This window comes from Crotalus tigris, unplaced genomic scaffold, assembly GCF_016545835.1.
Source record: "Crotalus tigris isolate CLP2741 ecotype Arizona unplaced genomic scaffold, ASM1654583v1 scf7180000024362.2655971311:6658466, whole genome shotgun sequence".
In the NCBI taxonomy this organism is placed as follows: Eukaryota; Metazoa; Chordata; class Lepidosauria; order Squamata; family Viperidae; genus Crotalus; species Crotalus tigris.
The window spans coordinates 136653-155598 of NW_024100530.1; the positions used below are offsets into that span (position 1 = coordinate 136653).

Here is an 18946-nt window from a genome sequence, read left to right on the forward strand (position 1 = left end):
TAAATCCTTTCACATGACTGAGAAGTTACAGTATATCTTATACCCTCTTGGTCTTCTAATTACAAAGAAACATTCCTTTTTCTTTTAGTTTCTTATGATAGGGCTTAGTTTCTAGTTCCTTTATCAACGTCTCTTCTTTTTTCTGAGGAAGTTTAGTGAAACTGCCATTGATCAATTTTTTTTTAAAGCGTAGATCCTAGAATACTCCGAGTAAAGCTTGAAAAATGTAGAATAAAATGAAACTATTTCCCATAATTAGAAAGGACTGTACTTAGATAGACAAAATAAAGTTTGTGCACATCAAACTTACCTGAACTGAGACTGCATTATTTACATTATTTTGTTTTCACACACTGCCTTTTGTAATTTTGTAAAGTTGCAGGTATGTGATTTCTGCCCTACATTGAACATAAGTTGAAAAGTATTTTCATTCTGAACATTCCTCAATTGTTTTATTTCAGGCTAAGTTCAACATCTGCAACATTTCTTTTACCTCTGCTTCTGAGAGCCAATAATATTTATGACAGATATTTAATTGCTACATGCCTTTGAACTATTCTTTGGGAATTATATTTCAGATTCCTGACAGTGTACCTGCTTGTCCACAAGTCCTGTTTCATTAAATATTAATAGTACAGCAACAGACATAGCAGTGAAACAAATTGTAGATTGTAACATGTGCCTTACCAAAAAGATAGAAAAAAATCTAATTTTATTTTAAGGTGACCAACTTTTTTACAATGAAAAGGAGGGCACAAATAAATTGAAGAAAAAAATATCGTAAATAAAAGAAACATTTTATTCATTGCAACAATAATACGGAATACACTATAATATGATAAATGCATAATAAAAACATTTGTAACAATAACATTTTATATTGTAATTATGCTCACATGCCGCACCCTCGCCCGCAGCCGCTTCGCCAGCACAGCTGCCCCGCTGTGTAGAGCGGGTCCCGCAGCTCCCAAAGCACCAGCTGTGCTGGTTCCGGCCCCGGGGGGCAGCCTGCTGTCAACACACCTCACCTGCAACCACCCTGCCAGCACCACCGCCCACCCTGCTCAACCCCGTGTAGAGCAGGCCCCGCGGCTCCCACAGCACGGCGGGCAGCCAGCCACCGCTGCCCCTCACCCCCCCACCCACAGCAGCCCCGCCGCCCCTGCTTCTTGCGCCGGCAGCCATTATTGCCCTAGCAGGGCCAAAGATCAAGAGAAAGTTACCATGGCCTCACTGCTCCAGTCTCCTCCAGGTATCTTTGGGACTAACTAGAAGATGGTGTAGTTGGGTAGCAGGGAGGGGTGCAAAGTTCCTGCCAATTCGCCTTAGCTGCAGACAACTTACATGTGCAAAGTTTGCTGGCCAGGTGTTTTGGCGCGCTCAGCAGCAATTTCTATTGGCTTTTGAAAGCCAATAGGGGGAGTAGCACAGCTCATGCAAAAGTTGAAAAAAAACAATCAAAAAAAGGTGCCAGAATGCCGTTCTGAGCATTCTATGAGAAAAAAGAGCCCTGCAGATTAGTCTTCAAATATCGAAAAGGAGGACATGTAGGAGGACACTTTTCGAGGGAGGACAAAACTCACAAAAGGTGGACTGTCCTCCCTAAAGGAGGGCAGTTTGTCACCTTATTTATTTGAAAGGTTGTTGTTGGTAGACCTCTGTGGAAAATGTATTTCCTGATCACTTTTAAGAACAACTAGAGAAGCTCAAGTTAATGAGTCTGGAATATAACAAATGGAAGGATAAGGATAGTTTTTCTTTTTCATGCTTGCCCCTTTTCTAATAATTTATATTTTCACTTTACAAAATAAAGATAACTTTTTCAAAAGTAGTTAATAGAAGATTATAGCAAGGACAATCAAATCCTTAAACATATTCTTCAATATTTCTTTGAGGGATTTTATAGCAAGGAGATTTTGCTATATAAGCACAACACAATATAACTAAACATGATTTGTTAATCAGTCATCATTAAATTCACAACACAGTTGAAATTCACTCCATATTCTAAATCATAAAATATTAACATTAAGCATTATTAAATATCTGGAGGCATTCAGGATCCATGAAAAGGGAAGGCATATCATAAGTCTTAAGGTTGTCAAGGGACATAGACATTGCCCATATTCAGTGTGAAGGTGGATCTTCTGTGTACGAATTTGGCATGGTTTGGATTTGAATTTGGCATGGTTATATTAAGTCAAGTTGGGCCTGTTAAACTAAGGTCATAAAAGTCAAAATTATGTCCGGCTGAAGTTTTCTTTATTGTGATGGCTACAGACGAATGGAGGCAGAGAGCTAAAACTGTAGATAGTTGAATAGCTCTTCCATGTGTCAGTGATAATATTTTTAAAAGCCCTTGCCTATTTATATTTGATAACTTATGAGAGGTTGGGGAGATAAAACCGTGTGTTGGGGATTCATTTTGTGAGTTTGCACATATTTTCTAACAGAAGGATGAAGGAAAATATACAACAATTCTCAGCATGTAGAGGTTTGGAACTTGTCTTTCTCCATGTTTTATTTGGCAGGAGACCAGTGGTCACAGTAGCTCTTCCTGGCCTTTGCATCAACCAGAACAGTGCCATACTGTTCAGTTTTTGGCACGGGATTTTAACTACTCTGAAATGAAGAGCAGAAAGATTAGCTCCTAACTGTAGAACATCTGGAATTGTTGTTGATATATCAAATATCTGCTTCCAGTGCTGGTAGAACATATGTGGGAAGATAGATACATGAACTGTGTATATAAAAGTGTCATTTGTGCATAAGATTAGAAATTTGGCAGTTATGCCTCAGACAGTAAACATCAGTAGTTTTTTTTTCTTTTTCCTTCTGAATTAATGATACATATCCTGTTAACCATATTAGAAATGTATGGAGACATCAGAACTATGGTTGGGATGCATGTATGATTCTGCCTTGATGTCCCAAGTATTGGCAGCTTCAATTTTTCATGTCCTCTCTTATTTATGAAGGCATTTCTCTCCAAGAGAAATATGTCCTTATAGTCTTTATGTGCAACACGTGCTTGTAAATATAAATATTTAGATGAAAGTTTAGTTCAAAGGTAGGCACCTGAGACATTTCCTTGTGTCTCCCACCCTCAATGTTTCCCTGGTGAATGTTCTCACACAAAACAATTCACCTCTTTGCACTTCATTAAAATTATCTCACTAAACTTACATAATTTGAAATCAGCCATTAGTTTACAGGTCAATGAAGCTACTGCATCAAATGATGGGGCAGGCCACCTTTCTCTGCTCCTTAATATTAAAGATTACCTCTGATACAGAGGAGAATCAGGTTTCTTCTGTGCTTATAACATGGATAGATAAAATTGCCATTTGATCAATTGTGCCAATGTAGGGTTGTAAGAGTTTTGTAACTCCATGGGCAACCAGAATTTGATGCATCTGAGGCCTCTTTCATATATTTGTTTGAGAAGATAGGGCTAGAATTAATGAGCTGGTAATGAAAATTACAAGGTCCTGAAATGTCAATGTTATGGGATTTAGGTCAAGATGGTATTGTCACAAAGACATTCTAGGCACTGTGTGGTCGAAAATACGCTCTTACCTCAATAAGTGTGCAGGATGTTTTTCAGAAAAGGAAAAAAAGAAATGCTCTAGCCTGCTCATTCTTTTAGTGAAGTAACTCCAGTTCCATTGTAATCCTCAGTCATTATTGATTATTTTAAGGAAAAGACATTTCTGTTAGTATTCATCCGTTCATGAATTTCAGTGGAAAGTAATACTGAAATTTGCTTCCAGTGGAATCCAGGATAAAATTCCTTTTACTGATGGAGTTAGCAACTAATAAAATAGAAATAATAAGTTAACTCTCCTCCCAATAAAGTTATATTTCTTCATTGCAGTAAAAATCTCTGAATGGTTTACAAGAAAATCAAAATACTGTACGTATAATTCACAATAGTAATTTCAGAGCATTTTCACATAAGCAGTTTAGTGGCATCATTCAGTCATTGCTGAATGAAGAGTCTTCATATCACCAACAATGTCAAGGCAATAAACCACCAGTAAAGAAATGGTCTCAATAAAAGCCTGAGTAGAATGACAAAAATGGGAAGGCAGTATTAAAAACCATAAGATTAAAAATCTTTCCAGAAGGTGAAGGGAGAGATGGATTCAGAGAAGTCCCTCAAAAGAAATACTCATTGCATTCATTCTGAAGATGACTATCTGACAAACTGCATCATTGTCTGGTTTGGTGGCAGCAGTGCCTCAGGTAGAATGTCCATACAGAGATTGGTAAGGACTGCCAAGAAGATCATAGGAGGCTCGCTCCCTGGTATTCAGGATGCTGCTTATAAGCGCTATGTGCTTAGAGCTCAAAGCATTGTTAGAGACCCCACACACCCACTTTATGGTCTGTTTCTGTTGCTTTCCTCAGGGAGGAGGTTTCGAAGTATTTCTAGCAGGACTACCCAATTCTGTAATAGCTTTGTTCCCTATGGTTAACTCGCCAGATTTGTTTTTCTTGAACTAGACTGTGTTGTTTCTCTGTGTCATATAACATATGTGGGTATATGCATAATTTATTTATTTATTTATTTTTATCATATTTATATAGTATATATTGGAAGTGGTGACCTTTTGAGAGCTGTATGCAATGAAATTTCATTTTAATATATGCCGATGAGTGTACATTCAAAATGACAATAAAGTTATTATTCTATTCTATTCTATTCTATTCTATTCTATTCTATTCTATTCTATTCTATTCTATTCTTCTTTTGCTTTTTGGTATCATTTGAAATCTATGACATGCCTTACAAAGTGCTTTCAGATCCTGGTTTAAAACATCTAATGTCCAGAACTAACTTACACTAGAACTTCTGATTCTTTTTCTTTTCTTTTTTCAGATCCTGCAATTGTGAATGGAGTTTACTGGTCCGAATCATTGAACAAAGTGTTTGTTGACAACTTTGGCCACGACCCTTCCCTTATATGGCAATACTTTGGAAGCGCAAAGGGATTTTTCAGGCAGTATCCAGGTAAGACAAAAAATGCCTGTGCTTCTTTTCTGTCCTCCTTTTATTACATGTTTTTATTTGCTGTTCCTAAAAGAGCAACATTAGTCAACTCCTTATGGCACGAGCAATATAGGCAGCATTGGAGGAAGTATTTCACCATTATAATAAATCAGTTCTGTTTGGAAAAGGGTGAACAAACTCATCTTCAACCACTCAAGGAATTTTAATATCAGTCTTTCAGTGGCCCTTTTTTGACTTTTTGTTTCTTTTACTACCAAGTTTGTCTGAAGCAGCAAACTTCCTTATTTTTCTTGGTGGAAACAGCTGAAACCCTTAGGACAGATCCCCTGCTGCTACAGTATTTGAATGTTTAATAGAAAGGAAGTTTTAATTTTGCTTAGGAGTTTAGAAAACATGACTTAAGGCTGCAGTAGTGCTGACTCCACAGCTGTGACAATAAAAGCTCATAACTAAAAATAATATTTTAAAGGGAGCATTTTAGAGTGGCTTAACTGTTTCCTAGTTTTCATACATGATAAACTTAAATGTTACCAGGCCATTTCTTCTCTGCTGCCAAATAATGATTTTGCTAACTAGTTAAATGAGTCTCCGATTCCCCCTTCTGCTGATTTCTGCTGGAAGCTTTGACAGCCTGAGAATATTGTAATATGGGTGGAAGAAATCTATCCATAAGTAGCTTGAATGTAACTTTTACCTCCTTCTGCTTCTAGTAGTAATTTCAAAGGAGGGAATTTCATAAATTTAGGACATATTAGCAAAAGATTGTTTTGCTTTAATTCAGAATAATATACTGTATGTCCTGTAAATACCTAGATTTCTTGGAATGGGAACTCAATCTTTTAAGTTGAAAACATGGACAATCATTGTATTTTAGCACAATTACTAATACATTACTATAGTATAAATAGGCTTGTTCATAATTTAAGGAGAACAAATGAAATAAATAGATACAATACTCTGCATGTTGAAATACTATACAAATACTATATAAATAATAATTATTAGCAATGGATATGATCCAGTCAAGTATAAAAATATTTCATATGATTGATGCTCCTAGGCTACCTTTCTTAGGGTAAAGCATTGAATTCTGCTTGTATCATAGCTAGAAAAAAATATTCTGATTCTTATCCTATTTTAAATTTTGATTAAAAATACAGTGATCAACTATACAATGAGAATAAAGAGAAATTTAAGTATAAAAAATCAGAAAGGAAATAGCACACAAAACAATAATTCGCACATAGTTTGTGAATAGAATTTTATGAAATGATATAACATTTTAAATGTATGTATTTATTATTACTGTCCCAAAAAAATACCTTTATATACACAGCGATAGTCTATTAGGAGTTGTGTGCTTATTGAAGCTTAAATGTGAATAAAATAGTCTTTAAATAATATTTTATATCTTGCCACTGTATTATTTTTTCAACAAATAATGTTTCTTACACTTTTAAACAATATTGATCTAGCTTAAGACATACTTTTCACAATGGTAGAATAACTATAACAACTGATAAGAAATGAATTGATGTATTGTGTTGTGTTATTTTCTAGCTTCCTTGATGGAGAGTAAAGCCATAACATCATTAAAAACTGTTATGTATTTGTTCTTGTTTTAAAACATTTTGACCAAAATTGGTTATTGCCAGCAGACATGATAATAAGCATCGATTTGATTTGATTGTACTGATTTTTCCATCATGCTCTAGAATGATTAGTATAACACAGTTTTAACATGTTATAATGCTATCTGTGAAATATTTAGTTTTTCATGAGCTTCAGTATGGGATGGTGGTTAAATGTCCCAAGCTAAAATCCAGAAGAGAGTTTTAGAACCAGCTTGAAGTCTTGGGTCTCTGTCTGGGAAAAAGACATGTTAGGGGCTAAATGCCAGGTCCTAGGCAGGCTTTCTGGCTTTTGATTTAATCTGTATATAGTGTTAGTTCTGAAACTAATAAAGATGTATTTGTCAACAAATGGGTGGGTGGGGGGTGATGAAAGGAGTGATTTCTCTCTTGCCCTGGAAGGATTTAAGTAATCTTGGAAACATCAGTATCAGAGTTGTTGGAGAAGGATGGAAAGACAGCTCTGGTGACTAAGATTAAATATCCTTGAAGACAACGAGGTTTACTTTCGAATGTGCTTGCCAATTGGGTGAATAATTTAAAAAAAACAGTTTCAAGGAAGAAAACATACATTGGGAATTCTAATGGTGTAATACTGTTATCTCCTCCAGGAATTAAATGGGAGCCAGATGAAAATGGAGTCATTGCGTTTGACTGCAGAAATAGAAAATGGTAGGTTATGATTGGTTTTTATGAATTTCAGAAAAGTTAAGCTGGTAGAAAGGGCCACTGTGTGTGATTGTTCAAGCTATGCCCTGTACCAGGATGCCACAACTAGTAAAGGGCAGGGAGTCAGTACACTTGTGTTTCTGGGCAAAAGAAAGGTGGGAGAACCCCAAGTCATCTTGACAAACAGGCCTAGCTGACTTGTAACAGGAGAAAGGTTGCTCACATGGACTCCTCCCTTCTTCCATTGCATAGGTGCCTTTTCCTAATTTGCACAAAGGTTCTGTATTGGTTAGCAGTGGCCCTGCATGTGGATGCCTTATGAATTCAATTTACATTCTTCCCTATTCCTCTTCTCCTGCCATCCAGGTATATTCAGGCAGCCACTTCTCCTAAAGATGTTGTCATTTTAGTTGATGTTAGTGGCAGTATGAAAGGACTTCGCTTGACTATTGCAAAACAAACAGTATCTTCCATTTTGGATACCCTTGGAGATGATGACTTTTTTAATATAATTGCTGTGAGTATCTCTATATTTTCTTTCTTATTAAATTGTTCTTTTATTATTGATGTTGTTCTGGGTTTCTTTATACACACACAAGCACATCCTTGAAAATACCCTTATCCTCAGAGTAGCTTATAGTTTCCACCAAAACAATAATTAAAATGCAACGGAAAAGCACACAGATTTAATATACAGCATGCAATTTATATATCAAAATATTTCGAAGTTGGAAGAATAAATATGTCTTTGCCTGGAGCTTAACAGATAAATAAACAAGTATGTTAGCAAATTTAATTCACCAAGGAAACCGGAGATCATTTATGAGAATCCTCACCTGAGTTTGTGCAGTTCCACTTCCATCAGTTCTTGGTCACAGAGACCGAGAAGGTCAAAGGACAAATTGAACATCAAATATCCTCCAAGGCTGGAATCTTCAGTTCTGTTTATGAGGGATAATCTTATGGCCACAGTATTTTGGATTGCTGTGAAACAAATTCTAAAAAATTAAAAAGCAACATATATTTTCATAATGCTTTTTTGAATTATTTGTTTAGATTGGAAGTTCTTATTAAAATAGGTTTTAATTCTTGGTCCACAATGAAACATTCTTAATATGCTTCTACAATTTTAAATCGATTATGCACATTATATTATTTTATGAGGTACCTTAAAAATCCAATTATTTAGAAATAATAAGCTGTTATTTATATGTATGTATGTATGTATGTATGTATGTATGTATGTATGTATGTGTATAATCTTACTACTCTATAATTACTGGAACTTTGCTTTCAGAAACCTGTAGATCACATCTATTTTCTCAGATAGGAAACATTAAAATCTATGTCATATATATCATTATAGTGCCGTTATTCATCCATAGTTAATAATTATATTTTTATTAGTGGAAGTTCACAATTTAGGAAATTACGTTATGTCTGAAATAAATTTCTCAATCCACTGCATCCTGTTTTGGTTCTAACAACAGTCTATCAATTGTCTGTGAGTTCAGGTGGACGAACAATTCCAATTTCTATCATAGGCAATCACTGAAATCCATTTGCAAACTGGTTCCAGATCTTTCATGTTCAATCATAAAGTAATTACATGTTGTAGATAGACATCAGTTCAAATATAATCTTCATTTAAGAAACCATGATTGGTTTACCCCTAAACCCAGCTACATTGGCATCTTGGTACACATGCCTTAATAATACAAAGTGCTGCCAACCAAAACATTCTGGGGGCTTTATCAAAAACAGTTTAGAGTGGTTATCAGCATATCCAAATTAATATTAGAAGCAAAACTATAGTGAAAATTTGATTATTTAATAGTGCAGAGAAGACATTTTTGCACATCTGTATAGGAACTTATAGACAAAGGTGTGGTGTAGGTTTGGAAACAAATCTTGGTTTAATGGAATTGATTTTGACATTTCTGTATGAAATTCATTTGATTTCTTCAGAGCACTTTCTGTCTCTCTTCAAATATAGATAGTCCTCATTATACTACCTATACAGGTGAATATTTGAGACCAGCAACTTTGTCACTATGAGATACTATAGTAAGTGTGACATTACATGTTTGCATTTATGACAGCAGTTGCAGTAGTCCCAGTTACCTCCATTAGGCAAATCCTGCACAGTTGAAGTGGCATGTAGTCACATGATTGCTGTCTTCTCCATTGACTATACTTGTAGGAAGCTGGCAAAGAAAAATATGAATGGCAGTCATGGGATTGCAGGATCATGAAATTGTAAGCCAGCTGCCAAGTGCCCAAATTGCAATTACATGACTATGGGGACACTGCAGTGGCGGCATTGTAAAAATCCATTGTTCAGCACCATTGTAACTCTGAATAGTTGCTGAATGAGTTGTCTTTCAACAAGAATTATCTGTATACACATACATTTATTAACCACTCTCTTGGGGGTCACTTTTTATGTTACATTTTTGAGAACTGTACATTATATAATCTATATACTGTACTACTAAAATTCTCATTGTCATATCATATGGCAACACTTTTTGAACCAAAGTACCTTAAATGGTTTAACTTACTGAATTTGTCCAAAATCTGGGACCCATGATTCCTGAGGAAATAAAATTTGGGAAAGTTGTGAAAGTTGTCCCTGCTTCAATGCTATTGGCTGCTATTGTGTTTTTGCTGTGGTCACATGATCTTCATTTTCAGCATTTTGTGATAATCTCCCAGCTTATTTTGCAATTCCTTATTCCTTCCCTCACCTAGCAGCAGCCATTTACTTGTCTCCTGAAAAGGGAAGGGAAGGAAGGAAGGAAATAAGGAAGGAAGGAAGGAAGGAAGGAGGAAGGGAGGGAGGAAGGAATCCCTGCATGCTTTTCCTGGCCCATGCTTCCTCAACCTGTGTTACTTCACTGCATGTCTTCTCCAACCCACACCCACATGCCTCTTGTGCATCCCTATATATCTTGCCTGACCTGTGCTACTCCTGGATACCTTCCCTGAAAGATGTGGCACCTCTTTCATTTTCCACATGCACCCTTCCTGACTCACACCACCAGTCATGCACCATTCCTGACCAGCATCTTTTGTGATTAAGCCACTCTCCCAATTCACTCCACTCCACCATGTCTTGACTGACACTGCATCTCTGTATGCCCTCTCTGACCTGCATAGTACCTCTCATACAGTCCCAGGCCCTCTTCCCAACCTATGCTGTCCATTCATGTGCCCTCACTTTCTCCCCCACCAAGGAGAGAAGGAGAGGGGAAAGGAAGGAAGGAAAGATAGATTTGTGATACTTCTTGCCAGTTTCCCACAAGGAAACTCAACAGGGAAACTAGCAGAAAGTTAGAAGTTGCTCCTGTTCCCACAACAGTTTTGCCTAAATGTGGTCATTCTCTTTCTTTGTTTAGATAAGGACATATCTTTGAAACAATGACCCAACAGGTCACATGTTGTCTAGTTCTCATTAATTCTCATTAACTATAAAGGAAGAGGAATATGGTCACAATTATAAATTCAATTAAGTACAGAGTTGGTATTGAACACTATTTCAGTCCTATTGTTAAATAGTTCTGTTGTCTTATGTATACCGGATTTATTTCATTTCATCCGCCAATAATTTTGTTTTTAAGTAGATCCATGAATAAAGTCACCAAAAAGTCCAGTGCATAAAATAACCGTAAAAAGATAATACAACAAAAAAGAGGTGTGTCTTTCAGGGATTACTTATTGCAAAAGCTATATAAAATTGATGGACTGTTGTAGATGATTGCATTACCAAAGGAACTATTAAATTATGCATTTGCTTTTCTGTAGTTTAAGATAAATATAAGATCAGATTGGCAGTGCATGAACTGAAATGTCTGCAGTGAGAAAAAAGAAATGTTTCTTTGAAGTCAGATTCTAAGTGAAGCATTAAATTAACAATGTTATCATAAAACAGAGTGCTAATTCTGCCTGGGGAAAATGTTTTTAGTGAAAAGTAGGCTATCTCTTAAATGAAAAATAATTTCAGAATTCTTCTAAATTTAATTTAAGCTTTTCATAGAAAAGATTTGAGAAGAAAAATGAGTGCAGAAGAAAAACGTCTATCGATTATTATTGGGTTTGTGTGCAATAAATGATTGTTTTCTGGCCAGAGTCACTTGCTTGAGGTGGGCAACTATAAGAAATTGAATAAACAAACGAACAAATAAAATGCAGTAAAATAAAATAATATGGAAGAATGAGAGGCATAATTTTAGCTCAGCTTATAATGATTTATATTGTATAGGATTTATCTAAGTTGCCAAGCTAAAAGAAGATGGGTATGAATTGTCATCTTATTTCAGAAATGAATTACTAGAGAATGGTTGTAATTCATTAATAGTACATTCCTGTCAGAGAGAAGGTTTCCGATTCAATTCTTGGTACCTCTAAGACGTATTGAGAAAGAAAAGTCCTTCCTAAAACATGAAAACTAGTCACTAGTGGTATAGTGAAACTGATAGCTTGAGGGACATACAACACAGTTGTGACAAAGAGAGAGGACTTTCTTGCAAGGAGAAAACTGACACTGGAACTCTCTCCTTTCAGCTTTGAAATTGCTTCTGACATTGAACACCTTAGGGAAGGGGACATGTTATGAGTTGAACATGGAGCAGCTATAAGCTGCATTAAAAAAATCCCATTCTTATAGTGAATAGATAGGTAGGTAAACTAAACAGATAGACAGACAGACAGACCATGCCACATCAGGAGAAGAAAATGTAGTCCTAATTAATTTTAGCTTAAAAAAATAAAAAAAAATGAATGGTAAACAGTGCCATGAAAAATGTTAGTGTTCAAAATTTTCATTTTCATTAAGGATACAATATCAGATTGGCTTAAACTGTATTCAGACCTGGATTTTTCATTTTGAATGTTATATATTTTCAACTGGCTCAACAGAATTCACAGATTACTCCTTAAACAATCTTAAAACAAAAATCAATTTGAATGATTGGTGCAAGAAGAACAAATGTGTCATTTCCTCCCAAATGCTGTTAGACTTGACTAAAAAAGAATTTTGAGAAATTTGTGCCTCTGAACATTCACTTGAGCATACTCTGCTGGGAATTGTGGCTATGATCACTTAATTGCAGCTATAAAATATTTTAAATAGTATAAATATAGAACATTGTTTTCATTATTTCAAGAATGAGGAGCATTTATTAGTGTTCTGAGAACAAATGTTATCTTCATAGAGAATGCACAGAGAGGAATTATATTATATGGGAGCTGAATGGGCACAGGGTCTATCAAGACTAAAATGTGTTCATACATTAGCCCTCTACAAGAGATCATTTTGGAACTAAGTCTTGTTTTGAAATACCGTAAATGCCGGCGTATAAGATGACTTCCACGAGCGCTGAAATCGGCGCCAAAGACGGGGGTCGTCTTATACGTCAAGTCGTCTTATACGCCGGAAATACTGGTAGTTTCCGGGTATAAGACGACGTTCTAGGAATGGGCCTGGCTATAAAGACGGGGGTCGTCTTATATGCCGGGTCGCCTAATACGCCAGCATATACGGTAAATTTTATTGAAGTAAATGGACTTACAGCATATAAAAATAACACATCCTCCCCCAAAAGGAATAGATTAGTATTCAGTAATGTTTGAGAGAGAGTTAGTTTGGATTAATGGATAAATGACCTTGCCTAGAAAGAACGAGATTGAAGTTTTAATCCTGCCTTTGAACCAGTCACTTTCTTTCAGCCCTAGGAAGATGGCATTGACAAACCTTTAAAAAAATATGTTGCCAAGAAAACTCTATGGAATCATGTAGTCATCAAGAGTTAAGGCAGACTTAAAGGCACATGCACACAGAAATGTATATTCAACACAGGGCAAATTAATTGCTCTTGCCTATGTAATTAATGGTTTTCAAAAATCAACCAGACAGGGGCATTGCTTATTAGAAGAGAAAGCCAAAGAAATGTAAGCCAAGAATCTTTACAGGTTGTATGGCTTATAGTAAGAGTGCAATCTTGCGCCCTTGCAAATTCTCTCTCCCTGCTACTCATTAATGAACAGTTTAAGGTTCCTTTGGTTCCTGTGGGAGATAGCAAGTGGAATTTGGGCTAAATAGTTTGGTGTTTTTATTTACTAATTATGAACATTAATTCTGTTGCTTTCATGTCATATCTAAGAAAGGATGTAAGCAAACAAATTGATGCTTGAAAGATTGTTCTATTAACTTATCTTTAAATAAATAAACATATTGAATAGAGACAAAGAAATAAAATTGATTTTTCAAGATAAATAGAAAATTCTTTTCTCATTACAATGGCAATTGTGAAAGTTATCCATTCTATGCCATGTTCAGATATTGCTCTAAGTTATGGTATACAGACTTTTGGTGGTGAAGGCCACATATGAGTCTTTAACAGAACCCCTTCCTTTGCAGGGAACAAGAGCAGAACTTGGATATGTTTGCATTAATAAATCATGTTTTAAAATTTCCCCATTTTAAATTTTATTTTTGAAATTTTAAACTACAAAGCTTAATTTTTATTTGCTGAACTGAGTTGTGGCTAGGATGGGGAAGCCCAAAAATACTTTTAGGAAAATTTAGCTGAGCATACATATTACAAGAGAGCCAGCTGAACTGTTTATTGGTTCTTCTACTTCTTTATTAACAAATCCCTAGTAAGCACTTCTGGTTTGCATCATGGTATCGCAGCCGAAGGAAAACGGGGCTCCGCTTCCCACAGCTGATTTTGTCCTGCCAGGGGGCTCTAAATGGGTTAAAGTTGTGCCGGAGATGTGATGAAGAAGAAAGGGACCCTCGTAGATCATGGAAAGATGGTGGTCGATCCTTTGATCCGAGGAAAGCCCTCCAAACCAGCAGGGGAAAGGCTAGCTGCACTTCTGTTGCTAGACCAAGCCATCGACAACTGAATAAAGAAAACACCAGCATTTTCAGCATTTTAAACAACGTGCGTGGAACTGGGTGAGGTTATTAATCCTTCCTCTACTACTTCAATATTTGACTCCTGGATAAGCCAAACTCCCACAAAGCAAGAAATCTCCAAGCATGAGAAGGAAGAGGACTTTTGCTCCCCCTTCAGAGGAAAAAAAGCGGCAGGTGAATCCTTTATGGGGGGAAAACAAAGAAGAATATAACATTAAAGTGGAAGCTCTACAAGACAGAGCATTGACAAATTGCAGAACTGAGAAATCTGTTAAGGTTTTCTCTTTGAAAATAATATTGGGCTGAAATTCAAGAAACTTTAAAGAGAAAATAATTTTTTTAAGTTTTGGAAAATGGACATCTGAGGACATCTAGTGGTAACATGGAGGTACAGCATTAAGCTTATTGCAGCTAGAGCATTTGGCACAATAAACTCTCAGCTCCTTTGACCTTCAGCTAAGCTTTCAGTTCAACAGAGAACAGCTGGCAACAGAGAAAAAATATTTTGGACTACTCTCTACTTGATGGAAGATATAACTGTTTTGAAACTTGCTGACTATTCTGGACTACAAATATTAACTGAATCTAAACTTTTGAGTTTCTGCCTCTTGGTTATTCTTTTTTTACTGGGGGGGGGGAGACTAAAGGGTTTAGTTTAAGGTTGTTGGACACTGTGGATTATAAATATTGTTTGGATTGAAATCTTTGGACTCCTGGACAGAAGAGTTGTGACAAAATACCCCTTGGGGTTGATGATAGACCTATATTGTGGAACTTATTGGATTACAAAGGCTACACATAAAGACGATAAGAACTATATGAGATGATTTTTAAAGCTAAATTTAATTTTAAGTTGTATATTATTGTATTGATTATAAGATTGGTCCTGTCAAACAAGACTAACACTTGGGAAATATAAATAGAGGGAGGGAACAAAAATGAGTGCTCCACATCTAACCAAAAGTGGTAAAAAACCACCCCAAGTATCTGCCTCTGAAGCCCACAAAATGCACACCAGAGACAAAGAACTAATAATTTCCAGAAAGAAATGCAACATAAATTGTAATCAATTCAAGAGACAATTGAGTTACATAGAGAAGATCACATGATCCCGGTACATTGCAAATGTCATAAATATGAGCCAGTTGCCAAATGTCCAAACTTTGATCACGTGACCATGGGGATGGTACAACTCTCATAAGTGTGAAAAACGGTCACTTTTTCAGTGCTGTTAAACTTTGAACGGTCACTATATGAACTGTTGAAAGTTGAGGGCCATCTGTAGTACATTTAATGTATGTGAGTAAAAGCAATGAATTCAATGATAGATTCTTAGTTTTTTTCATGTTATCTCTCATTATCTTAAATGATATTTTTCAGACACTTATATTAAATGTCTCTTCTGTTCCCTGCAGTATAATGAAGAGCTCCACTATGTAGAACCTTGCTTAAATGGAACTTTAGTACAAGCAGATAGAGGTAACAAAGAGGTAAGAGAAAATGATAATTATTTAATTATTTAAAGCAGCAAATATTTTGCATATGAGGCATATTGCTGGATTTCATTTGAATTAATGAAAGGATGTAAATTTAACTCAATTGTTCCATCTGCTCATTCAAAAAATGGTTGTCACTGGTTTGTTTGACTTAGGACTGGAAACATGATTTAAAAGTGTTCTAATGTTCATTCTGGTAATTATTGTCTTAAAGGAAAAGCAAATTTGAGATGCCATAAAATTCTCTTCCAGGTCTGATTAAAATCCAAACTGTACAAATGTTCCCAGCTTCCTTGTGAAAACTGCACCAGAAAACTTTAAAATGGTAAAAAAAATAACCTGTCACCATTCATCTGCCAGGGGTTCTCTTTGATACTGAATTTCAATGTTTTTTCACTTTATTTGAGAAATATGTCTTTTTCTCCAACTCCTAACAAAGCAGTATACATATTCTAAAATGGTTTTGCTAATGGATTGTCTTTATTCTAAAATAAACTGTGGGACAAGTCTTTGCTTCCATCCTGATTTTTCATGGGAGACTTGGAAATCTATCTCTTCTTGTTAATGAACTGCCCTAATTAGTCAACTTGAGAAAACTCAGTCTGTAGGCTAGAAAGTTACTGTAATGTGAATCTTTGGATTAAAACAATCGTTTTTCTCTTCACATAATGTATTTAGCAAATCTTAAATTTGCCATTATTGAATTGCTGTTCCCTTTATTAATTTGGAAATTAATGATACTGTTTACCAGTATGGGCATAAATAGCTCAGCTTATTTATGAACTAGCTTGATGGTAAGTAAGACAAATGCAATTATCTTTTCTGACAAGGTCACATAGCTTAATGTCAATAGCTCTTTGAATTTTTACAAGGATGAGTAGTGGATTTTTTTGGCTAAACATAAAGTAAAAGAATTGCATTATCCCTGATCTCCCCCCCCCTCCAAATATCAATGTTTGATGTTTACTGCTCTTGGCAATAGTTTGCAGGGGTGAGAATTTTCACACTATCCTTACTTTGAATTGCTTTTTCTGCAGCTGCTGGAATCATTACAGCTTTTAAAAATCTAGCATTTTGTGGATTTCGAGAAAGTGCTGATTTATAGATATAAACCAGTGTTTTCAGCTATCCTTGAAATGTTGCAAAATAGCTAAGCATCAAAGTTTTGCTCCGTGTTTTAAGGGTTAGTTGCCTGCCTATTTGAATAAGCCTGAACATTCTGATAAAGATGCCGTGGTAAGACCACACTTGGAATACTGCATCCAGTTTTGGTCATCATGATGTAAAAAAGATGCTGAGACTCTAGAAAGAATGCAGAGAAGAGCAACAAAATGATTAGGGAACTGGAGGCTAAAATGTATAAAGAATGGTTGCTAGAATTGGGTATGTCTGGTTTAATGAAAAGAAGGACTAAGGGTGACATGGTAGCAGTTTCCCAGTATCTCAGGGGTTGCCACAAAGCAGAGAGAGTCAAGATATTCTCCAAAGCACCTGAGGGCAGGACAAAAAGCAATGGATGGAAACTAATCAAGGAGAGAAGCAACCCAGAACTAAGGAGAAACTTCCTGACAGTTAGAACGACTTGTCTCCAGAAGTTGTGAAAGCTCCAACATTGGAAGTTTTTAAGAAGAAACTGGACAACCATTTGTCTGAAATGGTGTAGGGTTTCTGCCTAAGCAGGGGGTTGGAATAGAACAGAGTTCTCCAATCTTTCTGGGCTGGCAGCCTGGAAGGGGGAAAGGGGGAAAGAGGGAGTGGTTTTGGGAGGGGGGCAGGTGCAATGCTAGTGCATATGAAGCCCTGAGCACCTGAGATGCTCATGTGAGTGGGGCTGTGCATGTGCGCACCAGCCAACCACCCACATGGCCCAGTTGCAAATAGACCACAAACCAGTAGTGGGCCCTGGCCCACAGGTTGGGGACCCCTGGACTAGAAGACGTCAAAGGTCCCTTCCAGCTCTGTTATTTTGTCCAGGTTTCATGGAATTCATAGATAGGTCAGTTGAATATACTATAAAATGTCTGTCTCTTGGAACCACAGAAGAAGCACATAAAAAGGAACTGGTAGAATACTGCTTAAAATGTAATTTTTATGAGGAAGCTATAATATAGTCTGTATATGTTGATTCACACCATTCTTACCCTTGAATTATTTTATTCTAATATTCTTTATAAAATTTACCAATTTGCAGTTTCTTGTTAATCAATTTGGTGTATATTTCCAGATATAGCTTTGACCTATGCTCATTGCTGTCTGCCAAAAGATAATTGCTTTCAGTATCAGAATGTAAGCAAAGTAAAGGGTGGTGCAAGCAATCAGATACACATGAACTGGTCTGGAATATTTGGCAGAAACAGAACATTTCAGCCAATGCCTTTGCAGCTGCAGCTAATAAGAGTAAGGAATGGGTTTAAGGCCTTTACTGAACTAAGTAACTGTGTATTAAACTGGGGTGGAACTAACATGTTAGGATTTATACAAATGTTCAAACAAACAAATTCCTTTCTTTATACATGGAGTATAAAAAAGTCTTAAAGATTTGGGATATCTAAATATACGATTGCTTAAAAATGAGCAAGATCTTGATAGTATAAGTATTCTTGCTTGTAAACTACTTTTTTGCAAAAATGTTTAATAGAAGAGTTAAACATAAGTGGGCTGCCAACTCTTTCCTTGGTAATTGAAACAATGAACTCTATTTACTCCATTACTCTTCTATAGTCCACAAGAGTCATTAACTTCTTTTCCTTACATGATCTTTTGGAGTCATTGTGGAGATTTAGATGGAGTGGTTCAAATCTTCCAAGCATTGTTATGCAAAGAGTTTTCCACCATATATTTCTTTTTTGAATTGACTACCCCAATGGCAGGTCTGGGGTATTAACTGATCCCCAGATGAAATGATAACTCTTTTTACAGACATTTGTCATCTGACACCTATCTTTAGTGTGAGCTAAGAATATCAATCAGTCACTTTAGGTCAGGAGTCTTCAAACTTGGCCCTTTTATGACTTGTGGACTTCAACTCCCAGAATTCCTCACCCAGCATGCATTTCCAAAGACATTGCCAAGAAAACTGAATTGACTTATCCAGACAGTCACCATGTGTCAAGAATGATGCATCAGGTTGCTTAATGTTATTTTATTCCATTACATATTTATTATCAATTATACAGAACATATAGAAGGAACAGAAGATTAACTG

The 18946-nt window shown here is 36.1% G+C and overlaps 1 protein-coding gene across 1 annotated transcript in view; it reads left to right on the forward strand.

The window, feature by feature from the left end:
- Nucleotides 1-18946, forward strand: part of LOC120301001 (voltage-dependent calcium channel subunit alpha-2/delta-3) — a 405499-nt gene that overhangs the window by 127807 nt on the left and 258746 nt on the right. Inside the window, exons 5-8 of the mRNA XM_039327628.1 lie at nucleotides 4886-5017; nucleotides 7260-7320; nucleotides 7684-7834; nucleotides 15661-15735. Coding sequence (XP_039183562.1) covers nucleotides 4886-5017; nucleotides 7260-7320; nucleotides 7684-7834; nucleotides 15661-15735 — 419 coding nt within the window. The remainder of the gene's footprint in view (nucleotides 1-4885; nucleotides 5018-7259; nucleotides 7321-7683; nucleotides 7835-15660; nucleotides 15736-18946) is intronic.